At 37.8% G+C, this 18,087-nt stretch overlaps 1 protein-coding gene across 1 annotated transcript; it reads right to left on the bottom strand.

The window, feature by feature from the left end:
• Nucleotides 1-10,836: 10,836 nt before the first annotated feature.
• Nucleotides 10,837-12,172, bottom strand: LOC127242364 (LOB domain-containing protein 40-like). Its single transcript, XM_051261877.1, has 2 exons — nt 11,864-12,172; nt 10,837-11,739 (listed from the first exon to the last, which is right to left on the bottom strand). Exons 1-2 carry the CDS (start codon nt 12,051-12,053, stop codon nt 11,180-11,182), a joined length of 750 nt encoding a protein of 249 aa, XP_051117834.1. The 5' UTR covers nt 12,054-12,172; the 3' UTR covers nt 10,837-11,179.
• Between the last annotated feature and the right edge of the window lie 5,915 nt (nt 12,173-18,087).

The raw sequence follows: 18,087 nt of genomic DNA, 5'->3' as shown, positions 1-18,087 counted from the left end.
ACAAAAGAACTCAAAATGGCAAGTCGAAGTTATCACAACCTACAGACTGCAAGTACTGCAGTATCCTGGTCATTTGACTGAGAAATATTTCAAGTTGGAAAATGATGTCCTCAATGGAAAACATATTCAGTGGCCTACTGAATGGCTGAAATAGAACATTAAAGTTAAATTGGTGTGGATGCCTAAGGAAAGTAAGAAACAGTTGGAATGCAATGTGAGTCTACGCGAGCAGATCGGTGGTACTTTGATAGTGGATGTTCTTGACATATGACTAATCAAAAGGGACTTCTGAAAATTTTTATTGAAGACCGAAGTGGAGATGTTATCTTTGGTGACGGTGCAAAAGGAAAGATCAATGGATGTTGTGTTCTTGAAAAATAAGGGATTCCAAGATTGTCAAAAGTATATTATGTTGAAGGTCTTAGCACAAACTTGATCAGTATTAGTCAACTCTGTGATGATGACCTGGATGTGAAGTTTACAAAAGATTCATGTGAAGTATATGATATTGTACAAAAATGTGTGATGACTAGTGTTTGATCATAGAACAAATGCTACCTACTGGAGTATCCTAGGATGAAAGCGTTGATATTGAAATATGACGAGACTATGCTGTGACACACCAGATTGGGTCATGTAAATCCACAAAACTTGCTGAGGATCAGAAAAATTGGAACTTTCAGAGGATTACCCAAATTTTCGAATATGCCTAGTACTACATGCGGTGAATGTGCAAGAGGAAAACAAAATAAAGTTGCACATTCGTCATAAGAATAACGTGATAGCAACCATTGTTTGGAGCTGCTGCATATAGAGTTCATGGGTCTAGTTAATGGTTGTAGTTATGGAGGTAATAAGTATATTTTGGTATGTATGTCTTTTCTAGATATATTTGGGTTGATTTCTTGCGTGAAAAGAGTAATGCATTTGATGCTTTAGAAAAATTGGATATGTGGCTCATGAATGAGAAGATATCGAAGATTGATAGGCTGAGGATTGATCACGGTAAAGAGTTCAAAAATCAGAGATTTACTGTATTCTACAATGGACTGGGAATTAAGTATGAACATTCAGCCCCGGTGACTCTACAACAAAATAGAGTGGTGGAGAGAAAGAATCGAACCTTACAGGAGATGGCTAGGTCGATTATGCATGCCAATGGAGTTGCTAAACATTTGTGGGTGAAGCTATTAATACATTTTGTTATGTGATCAATCGAGTTTACCTCAGACCTCATACAGAGAAGACACCATATAAAATCTGGTTTTGAAATAAACCAAATGTTTCTTACTTTCATACATTTGGGTGTAAGTGCTACATCATGAAGGATAAGGCATCTTGTCCTATCACCATTGATCAGGCAATGGATTATACTCTTTGATGACTCAGCTGAAACTTTTGAGTATGATGTCCTCCCAGACCGTGGCTTCACTGTTGAGAAGCGTTTCACGAGCAATGAGCATATGGAGGTTGGTTTCTCAGACTATTTGTGTCGGAAAGGGCTATTTCATTGGGCTATAAAATTGCGAAGGTACTGTGCAAAACTTGTCAAAGAATTTTACACTAATTTGTCTTTCAATATTTTGGATAAAAGAACTCCATGGTTCTATAAAACATATGTGTATGGGAAAGTTTTTGAACTGAGTCCTTGGTTATCAACAAGCTGTTGAAACTGCCACACAACAACCTTGAAGAGCTGCCATCTGCCCTGCTGAAAGATTCCAAGAGATATGTGACTCTGTTTCTGTCTGATCGAAAGTCTGTTGAAAGGTCTAGCTACGATAGAACTCACGATGATGTTCGAGTGTCTTTTCCAATTCTATGCCATGAACATCTTTCCGACGAGCAATGCTTCTAGCATCGGTACAGAAATGGGTAATCTAATGTACTCAATTGATAAATTTTGTCCTAACATCAATTTCGGATTAGTTGTATTGTCCAAGATGATCAAGTTTGCAAGGGGTCATAAGTATGAGGCTACCACATTGCCTTACCCTACCTAGATTACACTCTTGCTGAAAGAAAATGGGATTGTACCTGATCCCACCGAAAATGTGATCCCGATCGGAGCTTTCAAATCAAAACCCAATACCTGCACCTGCATAACGACATTGTGGAGGAAACTCCGCTGGAAGTCACAGGCCAGCTTTTGGAAGCTTGCGGGTTGTTGCAAAAGGTCATGCAGGAACATATTGCAATCAGGAACACTCTTGATTATCATCGCCAAAGATTTCTCGTGGCATAAATTTGTTTCCGAAGGTTGCCTCTGCTCTAGATGAAGAGGAGAACTCACAGCCTTTCTAGCGTGTCATTCCGTCCGTCCTTTTTGGCATCTGCTCCTCGAGGGGAAGAGATGTGCAGATGGAGAGAGGTAGCTCAAAGATGAGTCTGCTGTTTGTTATGCTGATGTTTGTTATATGTTTGTGTTTTAATTGAATGTTAACTAGTTGTGTGCTTGATGTTGTAACAACTATCTTATTTGGAAGGCTGCATGTAGCTTGTGCTTTATTTTAGCTTGTAACGAATTGATGAACTTATTGTCTAACTTATTGGATTGATTGATTTGGTGTATGAGTGTTTCTCCTGCACATTGGGCAAAGTGTAATATGCCAAAAAAGGAGAAAATATTGGAACAAGAAATCCCCTAATATATTTTGGCATATGGGCATTCCAATTCTTTATTCCTTTTGTCTTTCTCAGGCTTTCTTTTGCAGTAAAGTGTCCCATCTGGCTGTTGCAACAGACTGACAACAACATTGTTTCTCTCTCTCTCTCGGTTGGTGAGCACACAAGAAAAATGGAATGGATGTTTGGATGGTCAACTTGGTTACAGATTTCATGCAGAGACACACAATACCATTTATGTGTAAAGGGTTTTAATTGTGTTTATTTTACATGGCCTGCATGGTTGCTACCTTGTATGCCGTGAGGTGAGTCTTTGGTAGTGTGAAGGGTTTTGAAAATTGTGTGTAGTGAGAGAAAGTGTGTTCAATCCTCTCAATTCCAACCCTTCTCTTCGTCATGTTTTAAATGAGTGTTTATCACTTTTACCCGCCAGAGAGTTCCTCCGAGGAAGGAGAAATCGGAGTTTTGATTAGGAAAGACATCCAGATACTGAGCAGCCCTGCTCTGTGGTAGTTGTCAGTACGAGCTTGTTACAACGTAAGCCTGTGGAGGAGTTTTCCAAGGTAACCATTGTAGATCTATGGGTTGAAGAAGTTGTGGTTTTTCTTTGTACTTAATCAACACTGATTATTAGAACTACTCCTATATTGGTATCCCCGGATGTAGAATTTTTTATATCCGAATAGGGTAAACAAACCCTTGTCTCATTTACTATTTTTGTTTCTGCATGCATAAGGTTGGTAGTATGGTGTCATAACTGTTATATAACTACACTTCAGTAGTTGGCCCTTATTTAGGTGTTCGAATAAATTTTGTTGCAACACTTATTCCCCAAAAATAACAAAAGCTCATAATGAATGTAAATTAACAACCACTAGAGCCATAATATCATAATATGGTAACAATAACCAAAGCATTAGTGAAATATTTACCAGAAAAATGCTAAAGTGAACATCTCATCGTTGCTTAAGTTCTAGTCTTTGTCTTCAATCATGTCTGAGTTCCGGTCTTCATCTTCAACCGAAGGTGGGTGGAATCGGTATTTACTAGAGATGAACGAATTTGCTCCATAGGGAATATGACACGAACCAAATGCCACCAACTTCTATACTAGAAAGGTTGGTACTCGGTATTGGACGCGCCCGGGCAAGTCGATCAAAGTCAAATTGTACAACCTTGACCATGGATTTGATGACATCTTGAGGATTCAAACATGAGTTGGTCTCATAGCCATATTATGCTTGATGATAGATGCCAAATGTTCGGGAGTTCCTCTATTCAATCATTTTCCTTCTTCTTGTTGCTGGATATCTCGTTCTTACACATCTTTTATTTATTTCTCGGGCCTTTAGTGAGTTACAGATAGAGTTCGAAAAGGTCAAATCTTTGATGATTCCATCATCTATGATTGAGTTGGGAAAACTTCTAGATAGGTATCCTACATCTGCACCGAATTCTTTATGGTTAAATAATCTCTTTCTAGTTGCTCTGGAACAATTAGGAGATTCTCTATAAACAATACGGGCTGTAATTATTGTTGATCAACATGAAGAATAAACGGCCCTGCAAGAGTGTCTCACTTTGGGAATTCCTAGCTGTAAGGATGTTATACTATCGATCTCAACTACTAAATCGTTGAGATTTGATTGAAGAGGCAAGTGTTATAACTGTTCGTGAACCATACCCATAGCTCTCTCACTACCGATGAGAGTTCTCTCACTTATTGACGTAAGGGAAAGTCCAGAGTTGGAAAACAATCATAAAATCATATGGACACAAGTTCACTAAAATAACTAAAAGAGCAGTTAGGCTCTTTCCATATGTCCCGCTCCACCGGACATTCCCTCTACGCCTACCGTACTCTAGCTTGGTAGTTTTCACCGCCTGTCCAGGGTTGAGCCCTGAGATTTTATGGTGGACTCAAAATCTTTCACTGCAACACATGTGCTATAAACTGATGTCGATCTCGACCTCGGTCGAATGGTTCTCACTTTGTTTGGCTACGTCTGAGAGAAGCTTCCCTTTTGATATCATCATAAGGGGAAAGCCTCATAATTCTTTCAATATTTCTTTCTGTAATTAGAAGATGGTGGAGCCCTATTTGAATGATTCAAAATACATAGTATTCCTCATACTGAGATTTAGAAAGTCGTCTTTCAAAAACTTACAGGACTTGGAGAAAACTTTTGAATCCCTCTTTGTCCCTTTAATTGACCTAGACCCCAGTTATCCCATAAAATGAGGGTGGGATGCCACGGAACGGTCGGGATAGCTCAGCTAGTGCCCAATATGTGATTTGTCCGAGGCAAGATCTTATGTTCTTGTTAGACAACCTCTATCTCTATATCATTTCTCATATAAAGTGTGTATATGCTTAACAAAATGACTTCTTCTTTGAACAGGAAAGAAATAATTAAAAAAAAAAGATTCGATCTTCCCTTACTATCCATCTATACCTATAAAGATAGTAAGAACCAGCTGGAATGGAAAGCTTCCAAGGTCTATACTTGGTGATAGAGAAAGACAAAAAATCGATTCTCTTCGTCAGTTTGGCAGGTACTCCTCGACTTCTGAATCCCTTACGAATTTTTGAAATGTTCTTATAGTGGATAACGAAAATGAACTCTTTGCGCGAATAGAGAGTCTCTCTACAAGTCTATATATTCTTTGATTTCGTTCCCGCCGTAAGATCAATATCACAACCAATAAGGTCTGCAAGTTTCATATCTAAGTAATACCTGATCCGATAGTTTACGATATAGGCAGATGTATATATATATATATATATTTCAAAACAATATTCTAAGAAAAAATATGATTAGATATTGGTAGTTGTCTGGTACGAAGGGTAGCACTTTTGTACGTGATCGTAGTATGTCACGTCATCTCGTCCCCGCTGCATCGAAGAGTACCCATGCACTATATTTTCACTGAGTTGGAATATAGAGTTGAGGTGGGGGTCTACTATGTGATACTCAAGTATGACCCGGGGAGATACATGCTAACTATGGGTAGGTTTAGCAAAGGGCGATCCTCCGCCGTGACTGCTCATAACACCACCGTGATCAATGCACAAAATTATCGTACCAAAAGAACATCATAGTTTAGAATCGAACCTTCGCCTTACCCATTTACCTCTCGTACAAATGAGATTTGGATTCAAAATTGATCACAAAATTGTCTTTCGATTACTCTTTCGTACGAAGAAAACCTAACACATAGTGGTTGTAATTGTAATTAGAATTGATTGACAATGGCAAAATTAGAAAGTTGAGTTCAGTGGGAAGTAAAATGTAAAAGATTTTAAAAAGTAGAGAGTGCAGTGTCTACAAAATCTTCTTGAAATTGAATTTAAACTTCAAAATAAAAAAAAAAAAAACAAGTATTTAATTACAATTTCCGTTTATATTACATCAAATAATTATAAAAATTTAAAAACTCAAATACATAATTTTTTTTTATTATTCTATTGAAAGAAATAAAATTCAAATTCAAATCATACTATTCATTAGTATTTTTCATTCTAAAATATCAAATCAGTTACTTATTATTTTTATTTTTTATATTTAACAAAAAATTAATTTAACATTCCAAATATCATATCAATAGTTATTTATATTACATCAAATGGTTATCTAAATTAAAATTTTATTATTTAAAACTCAAGTCTAACTATCAAACAAACCCTAAGGGTGTGTTTGGTACAAAGAAATGAAAATTGTCTCATTTATCTTGTTTGGTTTAACAAGAGAATCATTCTCTGGTTTCATTTCTCTGTGATATTTAGAGAAATTCATATAATTGTATATTGATGCAATATTTTTATTTTTATTTTTATTTTTTGTATTATTTAATTTTTATATTTATTAAATTATATTATTTCAATTTTATAAAATATCACATTTAATTTATTATTCAAATATTTAATTTTTTAATATCTTTTTAAAATATTATACTAAAATTTAATCTTACAAAAAAGACATCGTATCTAATTTATTATTTAAATATTTTTTTTTATGAATTCTTACTCATTAAAATTTTTTATTGCCCGATTAATAATTTATTCTTGATCGATTCATCCAAATACCTGCATTTTTTACATTTTTCAATTGAATTTTCATTTTTATCAAACAAAAGAATTAATTCTAATTCTCTATCGTACTCTCATTTATCTGCAATTTTATTCTCTATATCAAACGCCTCATAAAAATATGTGTGCTAGTAATTATAAAATATAGTTAAATTTTTATTTGAATGACTAGTTAATTATTACTTTAAAAGAAAAACTATATTAATTTTTTGGGACAACAAAAAAAAAGAAAAGAAAATAAGACTAATTTCAGGGGAAGTGAGTATTATTTTTTAGTTTATGTGCACATGCATTATGGCATTATTAGCTTAATCGGAAGGAGTATTATATTATAAAATACAATATACACGTATTAATATAATAGATAATATAAGTGGAGGAGGAGTCTGCCTCCGGTCGGTTTCTGTGACCAACTGATCATCGGCGATTCTCCTTGGGAAAGACCATGAGGTGGTTCCGGTGCCAGTACCCAAAAAAATTGAATTGTGAGAACGGAATATCTAAATTATTGAAGACTTTACAAAGAAAAAGAGTAAAGTTGTTACCGGTGGTTCAGGGTCGGTTGGTTGAATTGTTGCAGCCGTTTGTTAGGGCTGTTGTGGAGGCAATGGTGGGCCAAATGTGCAGACGTTTTATGTTATTGCAAAATAAAAACTAACATACAATTATAATTTAAATTTTGGACTTATTGAAGCCACTTCGTATGTGGGGCGGCATCCAATGTGTGTCAACAGGCAGGGAGACTAGGTAATCTTCTACTGTTTGATGGTCTATTGGTGGGGATGGCGTCGGCTTTGGTTGGGCTATCTTCTTCTTTGGCACACTGGGGCCGACCTCGGGGGCAGCTGTCTGTCTTTTCCGACAAGCCGGTGTCGGGGAAGCCAATGCCAGAGCTAAGGCTGGTGTCGGCAGAAGAGTCGGAAGCATTTGGTCGGATGAATGGACCAACAGGGCCCATGAAATCGATCACCATTCACGGAAAGGTTCGACAATTTGGGGTTCGGTTTTGAATGAAAGGTAGGAGTTGGAGATGATGTAGTTGGAGATCTGAGTCAGGTAAGGTTCGATAAGTTCGGGAATCACTCTCCCGTCGGGGCTCTATGTGATCAAATGTAGTTGGGCAAGGGGACCAGGAATACCTTGGCGGTAGCGAATTGGCGCACCAGGAATTGAGGTTGGTGATTATAAGTGTAGAAATATTTGTTCCCTTTCTTGTCCATTCTTTTTTTGGGAAACAAGGATCGAGGTTTCAGGGCTGAGTCCCAGGAGAAAGGGTAAGTCGGATGAGGTAAAGGATCAGGGTATGACCAGAAAAGTTCGGTGGCATATTGTACAAGGCTTTCATAAACGTAAAAGCAGAAGTTGCTTCGGCCATAAAAAATTATTGAATATTAGGGTCAGAATATTTGAGGTTGGATTATTTTGGGGACATGGAAACAAGGGTCAGGCTAAACGAACATTCGGGTCTTGGGTTTATGGGTGGGCAACCATAAGAATCGGTTGGGAAGTATAGGCAAAGCCAAAGCTTAATAAACCAAAAGGGGCCCGAGGCGGCTGTATTTATTTTTTTGGCATTAGAAAGTCGGGCACTAACTCGGGACAGGCCCTAAAAATGGTTAGCAAGAAAAAGCGTCCTGATTGAAAAGAACCAACAAAAAATAATGTGGATGGCTAGGTCCACATGAGAATGAAGAATACATTTGGAGAAGGATAGGATGACGTACCTGTACAATCAGAACAATATGAAAGGGGTGTTTTCTTGGTCGGTTACAAGGGTGTCCGATGCTCCTTGGAAGTCGGTTATGAAATTTGTCCATCATCTGTCTTGTAGGTTGGACACTGACCAACCAGCATGGTCTGAAGTAGGCTCTTGGCCGTCAAGGAAGCCGATCATCGGATCTTCACCCACGATTGGAAAGTGAGAGATCATAGCTATATCCATCAATGTTGAGCTCAGAGAATTTGCAGGTCGAAGGAAGACACAAATTTCTTAGCTCCAGAAAGCTGCCACGCCTAATAGGACTTTGTCATGGAGGTGAAGTGCCTTAGTGGAGAGAAGAATGACCTTATCAATCCCTTGGCGCTTCCATTGTTCCTGGAAGTGGGTAGTAGCCTGGAGTGCCAGGTGCGAAAGCTACCTTTGGGGTCATTGAGATGGTTTTGATAATATCTAGGAGGTGAGTTGGGTTGAAAGCAGCATTTCGGATGGCGAGGGGGGTTCCTTGTTCGAGAATCTTCCGCATTCGGGATGCATCTTCAGTAGTGGTACATTATGGATGAATGGTAGGGGTAAGTATTCTGGATGAAATGAAGGGCGTTTCGGAGTTGGAACTATCGAAGAGCGGGAACGTACTGGTTCACCATAGAAAATAAAGCGCAAGCAAATGAGAAGTGATTCGTGTTGAGGAAGATGAAAGACTGGATTCAGCAAATGACGAAGAGGAAGTGAGTTGTTGTGAAGGAAAATATTTTGGTAAAACTCTGTGATTGGACTCGAAACGGCGTAATGATTACACTGTTGCGTTGAGTTTTAGACTTCCAAACATCCTATCTCATGACGGTCAAGGTATGACGTTCGGAAGTCAGGAGAGGGGGGAAGTTGTTGAGAACAAATTTCTAAAAAATTAGAGCTTTGGCCCAAGATAAGGAAAGAGTGTGGGCCAGTAGTGGACCATGAGTGAATTTTGGTAGGTCCGACTTAATGAACCCAACATACCATCAAACTCGTTTGGTCGGCACATCAGATAAGGGGGCCCATCCGAATTTGAGTACTGAGTCGGGTGGTTATGAAAGAACTTATTGAAACCGTTGGTTGGTCGGTTGTGATTTTGGTTTACTATGTGTCGGCAGAAGGTTTCCTAACACTACAACAAGAAAATATTATTTTTGTAACGAGGTTTTTTCGTTCATAAATCTACTTTTTCCATTACTAATGATATTAGAGACGGAATTAGGGATGAAACTGCGTTAGCTACGTGAACTTTAGAGACAGAATTTCGTTACAAATATACTATTTTTTTGTAGTGATAAAGATAACTGACATTCGTGTGAACAAGGTAACCAAAAATAGTTTAGTACACGACCTTGGGTAACCGACTCAGAGACGATTTTGGACGATTTAAGTGAGACTTTATTTAACTAACTAATGGATGATGAAAAAAGGATCTTCGATCATCACACAAAAAATCTTATTGGAGATCACTTATTTTAAATTTCTCAGTTTTTAGTGTATTTTCTAATTCTTTATATAATTTGTTTTAAAGATCTGATATCTTTGAGATTCTTTTATTTTAATTTCGAAATATATTTTTAATTTTATTTTTTATTGTTAAAAATTCACATAAACAATTACAATATGAGACTTGTATTTACATTCCAACAATAGATGTGTCGTCCCAAGCTGACATCGTGAAAATATTAAGGCTCATTAGTCATTACAGAAGCCTTGGAGGTGGAGGCGCCAACAATGGCGGACATGTTTAAAGATGGGATGCAAGCGATGAGGATGGCCTACTATCCGCCTTGCCCGGAGAAGGTCATCAAACTTACGCTGCACTCTAATGCCGGCCTGCACGATGACGGTCCTCCACCGGGTGAACAGCGTCAAAGGCCTGCAGGTCAAGAAAGAGGGGTTGGGATCCTCCCAGGTGTCTTCGTCGTCAACATAAGAGACAAAGCACACGGTGAGGGTGAATTCAAAGAAAGAGATGATCAACATTACCATGTTCATCAACCCTAAGTTAGAAGCAGGATCAAATTGCAGGTACGTACATTGACAAAAAAGGCCAGCCAGCTCGATCATCATAACACAACTGTGTTCTTTTTTAAAGACATTTTCAATCTATGAATCAATTATCATAATAGATTTATTACATTCACATCACTATTTAGTTTTTCAACTATAAAACCCAAAAAATAATTAAAATTATTTGTTTACCGTTTGTTATTCATTCAGAACCAATTCTTCCTTCCTCCTTTTCTCTCTTCTTCTATTTATCCTCATTTTTGGATATCTTAGACCGTATTTTAGAATAATTTATTGTATTTTATTTATAATAATTATGAATTGTACGTATATTATATATTCAATTTTTGTTTTCATTATTGCTGGCAATCGTTCCTAACAAACAGCAAGTAACCGAGACACATTCAAATCGAAATCGAAGTCATTCACATTATATTCAGCACAATACCAATGTGCCCATTGCCCTGCCAACTCAACTCTATCATTTCTCCTACTATCTCTTCCCTCCTCTATTACAGATTTTCTGTTCATTCATGTACATATTGATCAAAATTAAAGGCATTTATCATTGTACAGCTCTCTCTCTATATAGCAAAAAAAAAAAAAAAAAAAAGAAAATTAAAAACCAAGGATTATAAATATATATAGTAATTAGTCCGAAAAAGTCCAAAAATTAACCCACCAACCAACCAAGAAATCAAGAATTCATGCAAGGCTCATCAATTAGCCTTGGGCTTTGCACAGTGCTTAACCGGCGGCTCCAAGCTGAGAGTCAGATCCAGCTCGATCTCCTCGCCGGCGTCCACGCTCGCTTCCGGCTCGGCGGTCTCGGCGGAGCCCAGGCTCTCGCTCGCCCGGTCCACGGCAGGACCCGCTGCCGGTTCCGACTGGTGGCTCAACGACGAACCGTGACTGGGCGACCGGTTCGCCGCCTCATCTCGACAATGACTATGACTATGACTACTGTCGTCTTCCGCTACACAGACCCGACCCGGTTTGGGCTTGGGTCCAGACCTCTTGAACCTGCCCCGGGACCGGACCCGATGCAGCAGCAAGTTATCCTCCTGCTGCTTGTTGACGTGGCGTATGTCGTAGGCTTTCCCGATCTTGGCCTCGGCGGCGGCGTCGGTGGCCATCGGAGTTATCTCCGCCCCACTCAGCACGGCCTCCACGGCGGCCTGGCAGAGGTCCCAGTTTCTGGACCACATCAGCCCCACAGAACCGTATATCGGATTGACGATCCGCCCGCACGCCTCGTACAGCAAAGACTTGAAGATAGCTGCAAAATTAATCAGGAATGAAAATGGATTCATAATTAAGACCGCGTTTGGCTAGCACGACAGACAGACATTTAGAGAAGCAGAAACAATCAAACAAACAAACAAACAAACAAATAAACCAACCTGGGCGAAGGTGGGGGGGTCCGGCATTGATGAGGTTGGTCAAGCCGGCGCGGCCATAGAACTTGGCGAGGAAGACGGTGGCGTTGGCCTGAGACTCCGCCGATTTGATCCACTCCAAACAAGGCCTTATGCTGCAGTCATCACTGCAGCCTTTCCGCAGCACACGGCACCCACTGCAACTCAACCGCATTATCTCAATAAATAATTATGTTCTTTCTCTCTCTCGAACCAGAAGAAGAAATTCTCACAAACGTTCCAAAATCCAACACAATCTAAAATCAATTGAAATTTGGGAATGGGTTGTGTAGCTGTACGTAAATATATATATATATATATATCAATAATAAAAAAATAATCCGGGGGCTGTTGATTTAGCAGAAAGCAGAAACAAGGGGTGGACACGCAGTTGTTTTTGTTTTCCAAGTAGTGGTATTTGTTAATTGTTATGTTAGCCAGATTCATGGAATTAGGGAGGGGGGGGTAGGTATACTATTAGACTATTAGTACAGTGTATTATTGCATCGTATTGGATTGATTTAATGGTTTTGATATACTGTATTCTCACTCCTTATTAATTAATTAATCTATTCTATTCCATGGTCGCCTTTGTCGTCTTCCTCCCAATGTCAAACCCAGCTGCGTTTTCGTTACAAAACCGGGTCTCAAAATCATCAATACTCCCTCTACCCGCGCGCCATCTCCGCGAGTGGACACACTCGACTCAGAAACCAAAAGCCCAATAACCTGCGCGTGGATGCCACGGAGCTGCTCCCGAGTCGCCGCGTATTGCGGAGCCCGTGAAGGGGGCCTACCTCCACCCTCTCCCGGTTTTCTGGAAAACCGCCTGCCGGGTGGATTGCCAAAACAGGCGGCCAGTGTTACGTGGTTTTGGACAATCCGGTTTGGGACTGTGGGCGCCTCTATCAATATAGTAGTATTATTATTTATAAATTAATTATTTTATACATGTGTATATATATACTTCGTCTACATCGAGAATTTTTTTTTTTTTTTTTCAGGAATACAATTTTTTAAATAACGTTAATCAGTTTATTAATAATACCATATAATATTAATTTATTATTTTTATATAAATAATATTATTGATATTTTAAAAAATTTAAGAATTATATCTAAAAAAAATATATACAATATGATTTTATTTATAGATAATAAAATTTTATATAATATAAATAAATAAAAAATAAAGAGTTTTAAAGATACATAAAAAAAATATATTATGTTAATTGAAAAGAGCAATAGAAATATAGAAGTTTTGAGTAAATTCTATCCGTAAAATTAATTTAATTAAATTGATAAAGTTATCGGAAATTGAAAAAATTCATCTTTTGCAAAAAATAAAAAAAAATAAAATAAAATAGATCATTTGCGACGGAATTGAGAGAGTATATTATATATATGTATGTATGGGCCCGCCAGATGAGAAGGAGCGGCTGTGTTCACGTCATTCGTGCTTATCCCATATGGTTGTTGGATTAGTTTCTTTATTATTGTCTAATTATATTATTATCATTAAATAATCAATTCAATTTGGAACGAGTTATTCAAGCAGGTGTTTATTCCTAAACAAGTTTAGTTGGAGTTGTTAGAGAGAGAGAGAGGGAGAGAGGAGATTAAAAAACTATTATAGGATAGATCTCTTTTCCAATTGTAGTAATGAAATGGTTTGAATCCATAATGATTGATGCATGTTGAATATCATTATTCATTTTTTATTTGTTTACTAGCGTGTGGCATGTGACATCCACAATTTTATATGTTTTTTTTTTTTTTTTATATAAATTAAGTTATTCAAATGACAAGTTGGAGCTGAATATTTTTGTACACAAATTTTTTTGGTCTTAATCTTCAGCGTAATTTTATTTATTTTTTATTGTACTAGTTATTTGTTTATGATAGTTTGCACTTAAACATTTTTTATCTTTTATTATTATTATTATTATTATTATTATTATTTTTATTTTATCCCAACTTCTCATTTCTACAATTGAAATTTGTTTTCGTATAGAATATGCATGGTATTAACCACCTACTTCATGGGCATCGCATCACTCTAATGGAGGCTAAAGAATTCGTTATATACGGATATTCGTATATATGGGATCTTACGAGGTTTGATGAAATTTGTCGAAGAACGGTTAAGGATTCTCTAGGATACTCTAAAAAGTTCATCGGTAATCTTTTGTATTTGCAAAAATGATATTAGCAGGAAATTCGCGATAGAAATGAAAAGAAAAAAGCTTAAAAATAAAATTTTATTGAACTGAAAAAAATAAAAAGTACAAGCGAAATTTAAAGAAAAAATTAAAAAAAAAACCTGATAAACTTGTAGAAAGGTAAATTGTAAGAAATGTAAAATATTAAAAATTAAAGATAAAAATTTGAAAATTTTAGATTGGTTGGGACCTTCTTTTGTTATCATCCGTCTCTTTCTTGTTATAGCTCGATTTGGAATGCTTAAACTCCCTTTCATTAATTTATGATTTATTCATTTCTCAAAGATCACTCATTTGAGCTTCCTCATTAATCAACCATTTTAATCATTAATGGAAGTAATTTCGTATTAACCATTCGTCATTAATCTTCCTTAGGTAACTCCTAAGTTGTTCTTAATTGCCCTTTCTCCATCATATTTTTTCTGCAGTCGTTTCACTCTTCCAAACTTTCGTAAGTCAACGAATTTTTTTCACAATTATCTGGGCTTCTTCTTCCGCCACCCTCAACTGGCTCAAAACCGTGGGCCACCAACTCCCCCACATGTGGGCCTCTTCGGCGGCTGTTGTTCTATCCCCATGTGGACTTTTTCTCGGGCCTTTTCACCATCACAATTTTTCGGGCACAACATATTGCCTCCTCTAAAAATAAGATAAAAATTAATTCCTTAATTCATCCTATTTTTGGATATAATGTGATGCGACATGCTTCCAAAGGTGGGAAAGAAAATATCACCTCACTTCACTCTCAAGTCCTCTCAACTCCTCACACATTCTCTCCCATAACTCGCATTATTCTACCTAAAACAGCTCATTTTAGGGTTCTTGGGAAGTTACTTCATCGTGCCTCTTCTCTCTCTCAACTTCTCCTTGTTCATCTTTCCCAAGATTTCCATGGCATCCAACAAGTCACCACCATCCAGCAGAAACTCTCCATCCCACGGCTTAACACCTCGCTCATCCACTTTTCCGCAGCCCCTTAATAGTAATCTACCAATCCCGGTGATGGTCAATTCGCCATCTACCCTACGGTTTCTTCCTGTAGGCAGCCAATGACTCATTCCTTTGGCGAAGGATGATGTTGACTCCACGGCCTAGAAGGACTTCATTCTTGAGGCAAGTAACCTCCCACTCACCCAACTATGACAAAAAATTGATTCTTTTCCTTCAAGATTTTCGCATATTCCGACCAACTCTACTGGTTTTAGCAAATAGGTAGATAGATTAAAGCCTCAGTTTGGCCGTAGTTGGAGGGATTTGTGAATCCATGACATGATCTCACTGTGTGCTTACCAACTTCCCCGTGACAATGAACTCATAAAGGCTTTGCTTTACTTTTGAGATTTCAAACTAAATGCGTTTATTTTCCCTTTCGAAATTTTGAGCCTCACAATCCTAGATGTCATTGTAATTTTTGGGTTACCTATGAAAGACTTAGAACCCCCACTTATGGTTTTTGAGATGTTCGCCCCTCTTGAATTCCCCAAGCCATACAATAACAAGACCATTTTAAATCAATTCATGACTAAAAACACTTTAATCGTTGATGTTGAGCCTTTTGAAAATAATGCTTTATTTTTTATGGTTCAACAAATATTTTGTATGTTTTTCTTCAAAAGGGGTAGTTAAGAAAATGGAGTTGATTCTGCATACCATAAATTGGCTTCTTACTTCTTAAGATTTCCTTATCGGGCTATAAATGACTTGCTTAGTAAGATGGTGAAGTCCCCTGGTAAGGATCCTCACGTGGTTGGCCTTCTATGGTTTCTGGACTTATGAGCGAGACTTTATATCCATGAGTTCATAAATCCACAAGCCAAGCCAACCTAAGTCTGTCATGTCCCTCTTCATCCTTGGGGAAACTTACTCATCTCTGGCCTGTTGTCTATTGGCAATTGTCATTTCATTGTCCACTCCTTTTTTGCATTCCTTAATAAGACTATATGAGTTCTTCTGCCCTTTATCCGACAACAGTTGTGGTCCCTCCTGGTTCCTCGGGTTGAGGGACGGTAATCTTGCCCAAAGCCTCCGCTCCAGTGTTTGTTGGAATAAATATTTTGCAGCTCGGTCCTTAATAATAGGTTGCTCTTCCACTTTGCGTTATAATTCTTTATGTACAAAGCTTACCAAACCTAATTCCTAGCCCGAAAATTCGGCCTCACCTAAGACATTCCCTCTGCTAGGTATCTTTTTCCACCGCCTATCAAAGTCTACTCCGACATCCCCTCCGCCGACCTACCATGGCGTTCCTATAAGTTGGAAATGGAAGCGTTGGCATACTTTCCCTACCAGCTTCAGCCTATATTCACCCCATCCTTTAAGGACTGGTGGGCGGATATTGGTGATCGACTGCTACTGGAGAGCCCAATTACTTATTTGGCAAAATAAGTTGATGAACACTCAGATGACGAGACTGCCCCTACCTCAGATACTGAGGATGTTATGGTGACCGGCTCCAATCCTGCTACAGGTAATCCTCCTTCCTGATATTTAGTATAATGTTATCGGTGGCATGAACTGTCACTTTCCTTTTGTAGTTACAACCCCTAAGAAGTCAGCTGCAAACTCTGCTTCTACATCATTTGGTCGTTGTTTCTCCAGATGACTTGCCACTCCTGAAGTTACTTCTCATCTTCTTGGTATCAGAGCCACGGGAAAGGTATGGTTTTTGGTTTATAAGTTCATTTCATCTTGTGTGTATTTTTTTGATTAATTTGCTTGCATAAGCATTGACAAGACCTAGTAAACTCGTAAATCTATTGGTCAACCGTGTGATATTAGGTGGTTCCAATGTGGTTTTAGTGTTGCTCCTGATTATACTATCATAATTAAGAAAAACTGGTTGCTAAATTAAAAAGAATGTTGACACGACCCCACTTACACTATACTACTAACGCCAATTCACATATAAGTAAACGATAAACATGCTATAATCCCTCTTAATTACTTACATATATAACAACCTGTTCACCTGCTATATATATATATATATTTTTCAGCAAAACATAACATAACTCAACAGTAGCCTGTCAACATTCACCAAAAGGATCTCAAACCATATCAGAAACTACACAATCGACATACTATTTATAACAACACCATACAACTTCTAAAATAGACGTAATATAGAACAACAAAAGCAAAACAAGCCACGGTCCTGCCCACAGGTCGTCATCTATGTACACGGTAACTCAAAATGCCTGTAAGAGCGTCACGGCTACTCCAGTATGACCATCAAGTCATATATCATCAGGATTACCTACAATACATAAACTGAGTGAGATTTATAAATCTACGTAAGTAGAAATTATGCATGATGTGAAGTTTATCTAAAATTCTCAATATGAAGAATGTGCACTCGTTTGAAATCACCAATTTATTTATGAAATACTCTTCAGGGCCCTAGACACATTGCTAAACACCGGAAAGAGCTCAATATCCATATATTCAAATCAAACGGTGGCCTACACCGGATTTTCTCGTTAGGTTTCCCTGGGTCGCTTCTTCCCAGGCCGCCTCTTCCGAATGCATTGTTTAAGCATTGTATGTAAAGTCACAATAGACGGTGGCCTATACCAGGTAGCCTACACCAGGTTTCCCCAAGTCGCTTCTTCCCATGTCGCCTCTCCCGCCCTCGGTGTATAATCAGCAGTCTAACATAGTAAAACCATCTTATTTCATTTCAATGCATGATATGCATGCTTAATGAAAATGCAATGCTACATATTTCACAATATACATATACTATTGAACTCACTGGTTCAAACCACATCAATTTTTTAAATTCACAGACTCCTTCAACATCAAATATAGAGTTCACATGCTCAACCATATCGCATACAGAGCTCACAGGCTGGAACCAATTTATATACGAAGCTCGCAGGCTCAAACTACATAATCACAGAATATTAATCACATATTACAGTTTTATGATATTCACATATTATCAATCAAACATAAATAACTCACAAAATAATATATTTATGCATT

This window comes from Andrographis paniculata, unplaced genomic scaffold (genome assembly GCF_009805555.1).
Source record: "Andrographis paniculata isolate CXL003 unplaced genomic scaffold, ASM980555v1 Contig86END, whole genome shotgun sequence".
Lineage (NCBI taxonomy): Eukaryota > Viridiplantae > Streptophyta > Magnoliopsida > Lamiales > Acanthaceae > Andrographis > Andrographis paniculata.
This window is presented reverse-complemented; position numbering and strand designations above follow the sequence as displayed.

Coding starts and splice junctions, on each gene's coding strand:
- LOC127242364 (XM_051261877.1), bottom strand. CDS start 12,053: ATGCGGTTGAGTTGCAGTGGGTGCCGTGTGCTGCGGAAAGGCTGCAGT. Junction 11,740..11,863: donor ACCCCCCCACCTTCGCCCAG/GTTGGTTTATTT, acceptor TTAATTTTGCAG/CTATCTTCAAGTCTTTGCTG.